Raw genomic sequence first — 12,669 nt, 5'->3', positions numbered from 1 at the left:
CCCAGAATAAGGAGCAAATGCAAATCCTTCATAGTTAAATGTTTTGGGAAACAAGCAGCAACCCTACAATGACTGTAAATTGAATAACTTGGTAAGAGGTATTTGTAGTCAACATAAATATTTATTTATTTAGCTGTTAGTTAGGACACCTCTACCTGGTGTAAGCCCACACATCAGTCCAGGAGGCCAGAAATAAGGCTGTGTTCAAGATACACAGGTCATTTTCTTTCCCATTTTCTTTGGTCATGTGGAAGTGGATCAGGTGGGTTGACTTCTACCATTCATTCATGTTTTTAAATACTGTTTTTCATCTGTCTTGGCATATGGGCTGCTTTTTGCATTCTGAAAAAGAGGTGACATTCATTAGCATATTTAATTATGCCAGCCAAAAGTCTATACTGCACTAATGTATAGACTTAGTTATTCATAGTGCTCAAGTGTTTTGTCTTTTTACACTTACTTTATATTAAAAAACAGTGAACAGTGCATTCTTATGTAGCTGATACTTTATGCAGCATTTTGGAAGGCTGGATCTAGATAGAAGTTTATATCCATTTACAATACACAATCAGCATTCTAAAACAGTCATTAGTTCAATTTAAAAATTAACTGTGCTGAACATAAAAATAAGCTGAGCAAAACATGGTTTGTATTGAAAGCTAGTTGAATAATATTTAGTGAAGGAATCATTAATACAGAAAATGAACTGATTAAGATTTTTCTAACCCACATGCCTTTCAGAATTACAATTAGAAGAACTTATCATTCACATTTATTTTTAAGGGATGAACTTATTAATGCCTTTACAAGGTATGGAATTCAGAGGAGTAGGTCCCAAATTTCAAGACAGTGAAATGAGAACTCTGGAGAGAATTCAGTATTTCTCACCGTGTCTTTGCTCTACACATTTGCTAAGATTCAAACCATCTCTTTAAATTCTGTGAAGTTTAGACAATTAATTTAAAAATGACTGGAAATGAGTGAAGTCTCCAGATGTTAATGGCTTGTTTAATTCTACTGCAGTGACATTAAAGAACACTAATCAAGATGAGAACTAGGTTGTTCTGCAGGTTGTACAAATACCAGAGTCATTTGGAGCAGCTGTAATAAAATCCCTTGTTATCATGGAGCAAGGTGAGACACACAAACAAGGTCTTTCAGCCTTTATTTTTCAGTCAAGTTTTAAGTGACATTAATTATCTGTAGCATCTTTTACAGTCCAAATGAGAAAATATATTTTATAACAGATGTTGTCTCCATATTAAACCTATCAGTATTTTTTAAACTTGAAGACGTAGTTGTCAATCCTATGATAATACAAATTATAGCAAACCCAAATGTGTTCAGAAACATTTCAAAGACGTTATTTTCTGATATTGTAGTTAATTTTAGGATCGCTGTTTATCTTGTTAAGACTATTTGTGCAGCCTTTTCCTTTTTCTTTTCTGTGTCATTTTTCCTTTTAGCTTTCTCAGTTCTCTTTTCACAAGTTGAAATATATTTCTTCAAAGTACTGCTGCCATATGGGCTGTCCCCTAAAGCTAAAACAGTACTTTGGTCAAATTATTTAATTGTCCAAGGTGTTGGTCAGTGAAGTCCAGGTGTGGCTGACACAGGACTGTGCTGATGATTGCCGTGAATTGCTTGTAATTAGAGTTGTAGTTAAACCCTGTCAAACTGATCTCTCACTGAATGCTTTAGATCATTAACATGGAAGAGTTCATGTCTGGTGAAATGTGTGATTTGTCAGTCTTACTTCTGACACCTCTAAGAGTAAGTCATTAGTCATTTTTAGGGACTGCATTAACCTGTTTGTGATGCTAAAGTCCCACAAGCGTAGCTAGCCTATCTTCATAGAAGCCTCTCTTGCACTTCATTTTTCTTAGCATTTTTTTTGCATTAAGAAAGTCTGATTCTTTTACTAAGAGGTTTCTGAGCCCTCATATGTAGTAGTGATTTAGTAACAATTTAGTAACTCTTCCTTTCTTCCTTTTTTTTTTTTTTTTAATCTTGTCTGTAGAAAAATCTGGGTTGGTGTGTCCCAATAAAGCCTGTAATATTTACTTCTTTCATTTTTCCTTTGTCTTCTCCTAATGCCTCCTCCCTCAGTCTGGAGGCTGCTGTTCTGCAGCTTGCCTGCTGCTTGTTGTCAGCTTCCATCAGACTGAAGGATTTCTGGGAAGGAAAGACTCTTACAGGGCCTCCTTTCACCTCATCTGTGCAGCTAAAGATTTGACATTCACTTCCTGAGACAGGATGAAACTCTGGTTTTGAGAAACATTATGTAAATCAGCTGTGTTATGTAAGGAACTCCTAATAATGATGTACCTTAGAGCATATTTATAAGATTAAAGGCAGTACTGCATCCTGTGCACTGGCAAAAAAGCAGACTCCTGAAAAATGTCTTAAAAATGAAATAATTATAATAGACTTGGTGTTTGTTTGATGTTTCTGTTTAGGTGCTGACTGCAGCACAAATTAAATCAATTTGCCTGGCCATACTAGAATCAGGAAAACAGTATGCAGTGAAGAAGAGGAAACCAGTCCCACTGATGTATTCCTACTATGGAACAGAGTATCTTGGTGAGTAAAACACACCAACACCTCTGAGAGTGTGCTGTGTGTGCTCAGCATTGAGCTAGTAGGCACTTCAGGAATAAAATACATAAAATCTCGTGTGGGATTTCTCCTGAACCAGCTGGGACCTTCCACCCTCCTCCTCCTCATGGGCAGCTGGGCTGGAGCTCACCTGGAGCAGAGGTGAAAGGCCACTGAGCAGGGCACTTGTGGGCTTCTCAAGGCACAGAATCACTGCAGAAAGTGTGAGACTGGTTCACAGTTCCCTGCCAGGGGAGCAGAGAGGGCAGTCACTGACTTGGGTGTTCCACAGACCCTGGTAAGTACAGACAGTTCTTGCCCTGAAATTTAGGTGTTAGCTCACTGATACTGTCAGTCAGTAACTGGAAATATCCATTTATGGCCCCATTTCAATTTGCATTCAGCAAATGCAAATATATGGCCCAGATTCAGCAGTGTGTTAAGAGTAACACCTTGAAACAGAATTCAGTTCAGGTTCAGTTTAACTTCCTACAGTGAGTTTCAGTCATATCAGAGTGAGAGCAGAAGGAATTCATACATATAAATTGCAAAGCTAGAGGAACTAGAAATGACAGAAGTAGTAAAATATGGTGTTAGACACCTAGAAATCTTTTATTCCAAGCACTATTCCAGTATTAATGAAAAAGATGAAGGAGCCATGCTCTTGACAAGGAAATCTATCCCAAGGGTAAGTTGCAATGAGGTGCAGACAGGACCTAAACTCACCCTCTAATGTAATTGTTTCTGTTCTTTCCAGGTGCAGCACATGGGCTTTCCTCAATCCTGCAGATGTTGCTCTCCTATTATGAGTACCTGCAGCCAGCAGATCAGGAGCTGGTGTGGCAGAGTGTGGATTTCCTGATGGACCAGGAGCAGAACAGCAACTGGCCCCCTGAGCTGGGGGAGACCATCGAGAGGGAGAACGAGCTGGTGCACTGGTGCCATGGAGCTCCAGGTTCTTTTCCCATTGATCTATGCACAGCCAGATGCTGACCACATTGCTTTTCCACATTAGGTGATTCCATGCAGAAGATAATCACAGGTTAAATTTGACCAAAGTGAAAAAAAAACCCAAAGGACATAAAGAAGTTACACATTGAGGTGGGGAAATTCATTAATTGCTATTGTTCTTCCCCAGAAAAACCTGTATCCCATCACTGTTCTTGGGTAATAACACAGATTGACAAGAACACTTCAGCTACTCCAGTGTTTGTTAAATTCAGACCACAAGTCAGCTAAACATTTCCTTAGGCACTTGAGTTGGTTATGTGTCATGTGCATTCCCATAAGGTTACTGTGAACTAAGCTGTGCAGTGCTCTGGTGATGATTATGATTAATTTATTTAAATCTCCTCTAAAAATAAGCCAAATAGCTTTTTTTAGCAGAAGTTAGCATGCATAACTGTGTATAACTAGTATAAAGCAGTGCATTCCTTATTGGGAAAAAAAAGGGAGTTTTTTTCTTATTTAGTAAAAGTTTGTATCTGTTGCCAGTGTAAGAAATTACTTTGCCCATCTTTGTGTTTCTGTCAATGTAAGCAGGTGAGGTGAATGGGGATTTGGAGCCAATAGAAGACAGTGCTAAGTGTTTAGTGTTTAAAGGCAAAAATGTGACTATTCTTTTAAAATTATAAAAATCTGGGAATGTTGGAGAAAACCCTGAAATTCAGTAATGCCTTGAAAAGATTGCAAGTGGTATTGTCACAGGGGTGGATAATTACTGTGTGTTTTTGGCATAGCAGATACTCCCCCCCCCCCACGGAGCATTTAGAGGCTACACTGACATGTGTAGAGCACGAGCCTGCAGATTTTTAGTGTTTTAATCTTTATTGTCTTAGGTGTTCTTCGAAACCCTTGGTGTGCTTATTACAAAAGACAGTCTCACTGCTCTTTTCCTAGGCATTGCATATCTGTTTGCCAAAGCTTACCTGGTTTCCAAGAAGCCTCAGTATCTGGACACTTGTATCCGCTGTGGAGAGCTCACCTGGCAGAAAGGCCTCCTGAAGAAGGGCCCTGGCATATGCCACGGGGTGGCTGGTAGTGCTTATGTGTTCCTGCTGCTGTACAGGCTCACTGGGAACTCCAAATACATATACAGGGCACAGAGGTGAGCATTCCTGTCTTCTGGATTTAGGTAATACCAAAAGTTTCAGGAACATCAATAAAGCAGAGTCTGTGATCACCACCCTCGGATGTAACCCGAGTGTTTAGGGTCAAGATCCATTCTGGCTGTGAGTTCTGGGGTGAGTGCACTCTGTGGGATCTCTGCAGTCTCCTTCCAGGCTGCCTGGGTTCTCCCAGGCTCCCTCCCTGCCCAGGAGCCTGGTTCCTACAGAGGGAACTGGGCTGGATGGGGAGGGGTTAACATGCATCCAGGTCTCATCCTGATGTGATGGCAGAACTCACACAAGCTGTATACCCAAATCCAGGAGTAGAGTAAAACATGATTTGTTAGGATTTTTTTCAGAGCATTTAACACTATTCCATGTTATTAGAAGTGAAAAGTATAGGATGTGGTGCGAAGTTTTTTTTGGGTTTTTTTTTCATTTCTCATTCTCACCTTTAGCTTAGCTATTGGGGTTAATTCTGTTTTGTCTGAGTGCAAGCACATGTGGTCTAGTAAAAATTCTGTCATGGTGCTGCAATTATCTTTAACTATGTATCTCTAGTTTACTCTACCTGTTTAAAAACATACTATTCCATGTTTGTTACTGTTTTCCTTACAGCACAGAATAACAAGGGGAAGTGGTGTAGTAATTAAGATGACTGATTTTCAGCCCTTTGCTTATTTTTAAAATTTGTGTAGCTATTTTAGCATTACAAAATTTGTTGCATTGATGTGAAACATTGCTTGTATCCTAAAAGTTATCAGAACGTATTTGTTTAATGATACATCTTGCAGAAATCAGAAGATTCTAGCTCTTAAACAAGCATAATGCACACACAGGTTACAAAGGTTGGTCTCTTCTGGATCTAATGAACCGCAGTTTCTTGTGGAAATTGGATAGTGTAGAATTTGCAGAAAAGGTTAAATACTTATCATTGTACTTTCTTTAATTACTGAGTGTTATTGAAATGGTGCTTCCAAACAAGTAGACAGAGAGGAACATAAAGTAATAACAAACTCTTTTTTTTCTCTCTTAGGTTTGCAGAGTTCTTATTTACAGAAGAATTTAAGTCTGGTTCCCGGGCACTAGAAAGTGTATATAGCCTGTATGAAGGTTTTTCAGGAACTGTGTGTTTCCTGACTGACTTGCTGCAACCCAACCAAGCCGAGTTTCCTCTCTTCAGTGTCTTTGTCTAAAGACTGATGTTCTCCAGGGCCATGTCCTGGAGGTAGTGGGAGAGGGCACCTGCAGTTCCACTTACTTTTCCAGACAGGCTATGTACAAAACGAGCTGGGGTACCACTAATGCTAGCCTTAATGTAGCTGGGAGTCAGATCAAAAACAACACGCACTGGGGCTTGGGGGGTGGGGAAGTGTGTGATCAAAATAAATGGGTCAGTGGGGAAAAAAAATGGGGGAGCTGATTGATGTTGTAGATATTTATCTAATTCTTCAAGTGAGAGAGAAAGGGGCATTATCAAACTTTTAATTTGGTGAAATAAAGGCAAGCTAAAATTGCAGAGACATGCAAAGAAGAAACAGTGATGCACCCAGTAGGTTTTTAAAAGAGTACTGCAAAAACCATTCATGGAGCAATTCACTAATTGGGGAGGGTGTTGTAGATGTGTCACTGCACTGCACAAAGGCAAAATCTGGGACTTTTTTACCCTAAACCACATCTGCTAGTTTTAGTAACATGTATTAGGAATCTTTGAGCTCTTTGGTCCTCCTATAATGGCAGTTCTGTAGATAGCTGAGTGTTCAGGCTGCAGTTTCGCAGTTCATTTCAGCAAGTGGGGTCTCATGTGTGTAAATGAGCACTGAATTGGACCCTTCCTTTTAAAGCTCAATCTGTGGCAAGGAGCTGGTCTCCTTTCTGATCTACTGTAACCGTGTCATGTCCTGTCAGTATTTTCCCAGTCACATGGAAGATGGGTGGAGCCATGGAGAAGACTTGGATTGAAAAGTTCTGTAGCAAAGATACAGCAGGCAGATGCTTTCTTCATGATACAGCATTGCTAGATAAGTATTGTTCAGACATACAAAAGCTTCCTTTAAAAATTAATTACTTACAGCAGCATTTCTGAACAGTACCCTAAGTTTTTCAGATGATGGAAAACCTATTTTCCTTGATGAATTCTTCACTACAAACCCTGCAAAGTGCATACAATCATGGGGTGGCATACTGATCCTCAGAAAAAACCTGATAAAAAAAACCTCAAAATTGCTTTTTTTCCTAGTTAGCAAGATAATGTATATGCCCAAATGATTTTTAGCTAGAAAATAATTTAGGTAGAAATAAATGGGTTGCTCAATACTAGTTGCACTAGCACATATAGCTGCAAATATATGCTGTTTTCTATGTATTATAGATATGATGAAATGGTACTTGAAAGCTAAGGAAAACACTAACATAGATTTGTACTAAAAAATAGAAAATTAATATCTGTATTTAAAATCTATTTACTATTTATTTATTTTTATTTATATGTTAATAATATATATAGAGACAAATCGGGAAGACCAATATGTCAAAAACTGAAGTTGGAGAGAAAAAGCTGCTGTACATGCACTGCCAAACAATGCAGTCTCTCTTCCTGCATTCTCAGCTGGAGGAGATTACAATTTCTTTATTTTTAATGCCTAATGGATTAAAGTTCCCATTTCATTTCAGTGGGCTTTGATCAGGCTATAAGATGGAGCAGGGTCTTGAAATCCTCCCACATTTTAATATAATAATCCCTTCCTGCTCTTGCCACTGTTATTTTAATGAGATGGCTTACATTAGTATGAGCTGCAGATAAGGATTTCTGTTACTCTGTCTTGCACTGTGCAGCTCTAATTAATTACTTAATCATAGAAATAACCATAGTTAACTGGTGAATAAAGCAATGCAGTTCTGTATCAGTTTGTCAAGAATTTAGGTATCTTTTAGTGAATGAAAATGTTAAAATTCAATATACATTTGTTATGTGTTTATTAAAACACATAAGTTAAAAGGCTGTATGGTCTTTTAAGAAAGCCACTAACGTCACTTTCTTGGTTACTCTGAGCAGTGAGATGTGTGCACACAGAGGGATGAATTCCATAGGGAGGATGTGCACATGAGGCTGAATCAAAAAATCAATGGATATGGGAGTGTGCTCTGCCCAGCCCTGTGGAAATGCTCGTGTTAGATCAGAGCTGAGCCAGCTGTCAGTAGTGAAGATCCCAAATCCATTAGGATTTTTTATCAGGTTGGTTCCTGTGACACATTTGGCTCCTATATTTCATAACTGGAGCCTTCTTAAAGAAAAGTTTAGGGAAGATAAAACTTGGCCTATCCACTTCTAAATGTGATTCTTCACAAATACCAGGGAATAAACATTGAGCTCAGTGTCAGTTTCCTAGTGGTTTTTCCTGTGTGTCTCTCTTTGTAGAAGTTCTTCTAATTCACATTCAGAGGAGACTCTGATCTTCTCTGTGTTGTGATCAACAGCACACTCAAAACAGATCTCCTGTCCCCACAACCATTCTCTGTATATGAAGCCACATGTTTTGGAGAGACAAAACAGTTATTTGAGTAAGAGTTAGCCCATTCAGCAATGAGAAAACTCCAGGAACCACCCAGTGTTTGAAATCTAGGTCCCAAACATCTCTGCAGGTTATGTGAATTCAGCACTGACTCTGGCAAAGGCAGCACACAAACATCCAATCTCATGGGATACATCTGGTAAAAATCTTAGAACACATTCGTTCATCTTTCATCAGACACGGCAGTTGAGCTCACTCTCAGAGATTTGTGGCTTTTCTTACCTGACCTGGCTGGGTTAAGGTGGCTTCTAGATGTGCTGCAGTCACAGCTTCTGAACACAGTGCAAATACATCCCAGGGCTCTTGGGAAAATGTGACTCATTAAATCAGCAGGGTTTTTTCATCTTTCCCCTCCTAATTGTCTTACCTGATTTTTTCTCTGTACTATATATGCTGTTACAAACATGCTGTTGCAATCTTTATTTGTTGCTTTTAAGACATTGACAAAACAGCAACCTGAGTAGAGCTGTCAGCACTTTTCAGTGTAATAAAAAGTAAGGTCCTCTGTGTACCCTTCTTCCTGCTTTGAGAAATCAACCTTGCAACCTTTGCTAGACATTCTCCATGGAATGCTGTCTTCTCCTGCTCCCAAATTGGGCCCTTATGGACTGGAAAATGTATTCCTGAACAGATTCTGCCCTGGTGCTGTGACAAGACTGTTGTGGGAAACTCGAGAAGCCTCTTTCAGGGTGTAAAACACAGAAACTACGTCATGTTTGCACATTAGTTTCTTGGTTGTGTTTAGTTTCTAAAGTGTAGGCAATAGGAATTTAAGTGATACAATAGTATTTCTGATTATGCTGTTAAAGCAAAGAGGATGCATTATGTGGGTATTGGTGCTTACTTGTGATGTACCTGTGTTTGTGTGGTGCTATTTGTGAGTAAAGCTGTAGATTACACATCAGTTTAAGGAGCTATATACTGTTCATGACTTTTAGCCTGCCATCCATAGATTACTGTCAGGGAATAAGTATGAGGGAAGCTAGATCTGTAGTGTCCAGATTTATTGATTTTAGGATTCACAGAACCGGATGCAGTAAGTTTTATCAGCAGTACAGTTCTAACAAATATATCTTTATTTTTAATTGCTACTCACAACTTCTCATCATAGTAACATGTTTATTTTGTGCCACTGCTTTCAATATCTGCTTTGATTGCATCATTGTTGCCTTCAATTTCCCTGCCTTTGTTTCCCAACCTTTGAATAACTTGAGGAGGCTGAAGAAGCAGCCCAGGTCTTTTGTTCTTGAAAATAAGATTGATTTTGCTTAAGCATGGTGTTCTACTAACTTGCATTACATTATTTTATGCTCCCAGATGGTCTCTTCTCCCTGGCTGTGCCATTTCCCACCTGCTAAGGAAAAATCATTATCCTTTATAACAACTGTCACTGGTGTTTTACTTCATTAAATAAAACAGAGACTTTCTAGGGAGCGTGGTCACTTCTCCATGCTTCAGTGTTTCAGTTCTGTCAGGACAACTGAAACCAAGTGAAATGGCTAAACATTCCAAAATTCACTTTCAAGTAGTTCTGGGAAATATACATAAGGGAATGCAAGTAAAGGGATCACCTCTATTGCTACTCTGTCAAATTAAGTAATGCCACTTTGATGTTCTAATACTGATTATATATGGACATGAAAAGAATGTGACAGGAATATTGATTGGTTTTTTTAATACTGTGGAAAAAAATGAACCATAGGTATCTGCTGTATTCAGAAACATGAAGGGGCAATATGTGCAAATGGAAACTTTGATAAGCAATCAAGTTTTTGTAGTCATATAGTTTTCTGCATATACAGTTACAACATCTGCCAACATATTGCATGTTTTATGCCAACAGTGACCTATTTTAGTGTATGCATGCATTTTGAGAATATATCCTTGTTCTTTGAATCTCTGAGGTCTGCCAAGTAAATCTCAGGTGCAGTAATCTTCTACATACCTTGAATATTCACTGGCATGAGTGCATATTCTAATCTGTAGGAAGATTAGTATATCAGGACTAAAATTGCGAGATTGATTTTCAAAGAGTAATCTTGCTCTAAAGAGCTAAAAATTGCTGGCTGGGAGCACAGCCTGGACTGCTCTGAGAAGACATTTTAGTTTATATAAATATGTCTAAGACTAACAGCAGAAAGCTAAATTGAAAAGAAATAAGAAAATGACCAAAAATCCCACTATGAGGGGAACATACTTCAAAGCCATAAGCCAAAAATGCTCAGGGCCCACAAAACAATACAGCAATTTAGGGATGTGAATAGGCATTTTCCAAAGGAATAGCACAGTGTTTCATGGCACAGGTAGTGGTACAGTAAGCACTGTGCATGTTTCAGCTGCCTTGAACAGCACTCCATTGCCATTACAGCCAAGTCATCAAATGTTAAAAAACATTTGCCTGTGAAGGAGTTGCCTGTAGCTGAACCTACTGCCTATTCCTATCTTTTAATGGAACAGAAATGATGTGCACTATCCATGAGAAGGCAGTTTAAAAAAATACATTCAAGAAGCCAATAGCACTGACTTTTCAATCTGCCTTTGAATTATTACACTTGGCTAATTTGTACTGTCACCGTTGGTCCTACATCTCGTATATTGGAAATTCTACATCATGCTCTCAAAAAAAACTTCATAAATAGCAATCTGCTTGAAAATACATAAGGCCATATTTATTTTTAATGCTTAGAAGGGAGTCCCTTGACTTTGTTCATGGCATGACTGAAAGAGAAGATGGAGGCATTTAGGTCAAATACAGCAATACCAACTAGAATGGCAGAAAATTAATTCAAAGCTTATTTTGCCAAGTGGTATAATGATATTTGAATACAAGAGATTTTATAGTGTACTGATATCCAGCAACAGCATTGTATGACTATGTAGAAGTCCTTAAGTCAATTATATCCTATAGGGAATAGAAAACATATTCTAGTCCAACATATATTTTTATGTCATATAGAAGAGAAAGGCTGTCTGACCAGAAATTTAATTCTGCTTCTGTCTTCATTAGCATGACCACACAAGAGAGAAGGATGTCCTTTAACAATGGTCTGGTTTTGCCACTAAATTGGCCTCCTGCACTCATTTTAAGAGCCTGATAGGCCACCTGCTGATTCTGTGGTGAACCTCTGCTTGATTCCAGGCATGTAAGGTAGCTCCTTCCACATGTGTGAAAGAGGGGTAAAACTATGTCATTCCAGACCCCAGGCCTACAAACTTTCCTTTACACATGAGTCCCATGGAATTAGTAAGGCTTGTTTGCATAGTATGAGGAAAGCACAGGTGTTTGCATATGCAGGGCCCTGTTTGATGGCAATTTATACACATTTTATCTCGATATCTCTGCAATATACATGACTACCAATACAAAAAAAAAAGTACAGGGAACTTAAATGGCATTATTTAATGTCTAGTTTGTGTTGGTGACCCTTGATTATTCAGTATATTCCAGTGTGTGATGTTCATTCCTTGAATATGTGCCACACCCTAGATTGGTTTCTCAGTGTTACAGCCATTCACAGCCATGATGTGGTACAGGCCTGTAGAATCAAGGCTGATTTGATTCTTTAGAGATGCACCTTATTGTTTGAAAGCAGGACCCCTGCTTTTCTAATATTTTAAACACTGTGATCTTTCAGAATGTGTTTATTGTATTAGTTTTGTATTGTAGATTATGATAGAAACTAGATTTTATAGCTTTTTAAAAGCAGTGATAATACTAAGCTTCATAGTGGCAGAACAAACTGTGTATATCCATATTATGAATATTAAAGCTGTGATTATATTTTGCCTTAAATAAAAGTCCAACCTTGAAGAATATGATTTTGCATTGGCTTGTTTATTTCTGTCCTTACCTTTCATAGTGCTGGCAATACTTCCTTCCTGAATAGTCATGACTCAGTGCTCTGAAGCTTTTCAGTGGTTATCAAAAGTAAAATAAATAATTTTAGAATGAGATAAATCATCCAGGCTACACACAGTGCTTAGGTAAAACACCTTATGGAAGTTTCCCACAAGACAAGACAGGTTGCTTTTTGCCTGTAGATTAAAGTTTCCCACTCCAGGTATTTATTTTCAGGTATTTATTGGCTGTCTGCTTAAATCTCAGTTTCCATAGCCTCTTTCCCTTTCCAGAAAGACCCTCCATTCCCAGTGAGGAATACAAGCATTAAATTCACCTTGGCCTGCCCACAAGGTTTCCATCTTTATCATCATGAGCTTAGCTCAATTTGAACTGAGCAATGGGACTCCAGATTTACCAGTGCAGTAGTTAAAGAAATGGCCAAGTGTTTATTGGCACTTTCTGTGAAAATCTGGTGACGCCCTAACTTGCATTAAAGAACAGTAGGCAGATAAGCAGAAGTAGCCAGTAGTGTTATGCCATTAACAGTATC

General features: G+C 38.5%; 1 protein-coding gene across 1 annotated transcript in view; it reads left to right on the top strand.

The window, feature by feature from the left end:
• The window catches only part of LANCL3 (LanC like family member 3), a gene marked incomplete at its 5' end in the record, with an annotated part of 31,339 nt that extends 25,388 nt beyond the window's left edge, over window positions 1-5,951 (top strand). The window contains 4 exons of the mRNA XM_084226197.1: window positions 2,460-2,583; window positions 3,356-3,553; window positions 4,498-4,705; window positions 5,743-5,951. Of these exons, the coding sequence (XP_084082323.1) occupies window positions 2,460-2,583; window positions 3,356-3,553; window positions 4,498-4,705; window positions 5,743-5,902 (690 nt within the window). The 3' untranslated portion in view covers window positions 5,903-5,951. The remainder of the gene's footprint in view (window positions 1-2,459; window positions 2,584-3,355; window positions 3,554-4,497; window positions 4,706-5,742) is intronic.
• Window positions 5,952-12,669: the final 6,718 nt, after the last annotated feature.

The sequence above is a fragment of the Fringilla coelebs genome (genome assembly GCF_963513975.1).
Source record: "Fringilla coelebs genome assembly, chromosome: 2".
NCBI lineage: Eukaryota > Metazoa > Chordata > Aves > Passeriformes > Fringillidae > Fringilla > Fringilla coelebs.
Note: the sequence above shows the minus strand (reverse complement) of the source record. Positions and strands in the feature narration are given on the sequence as shown.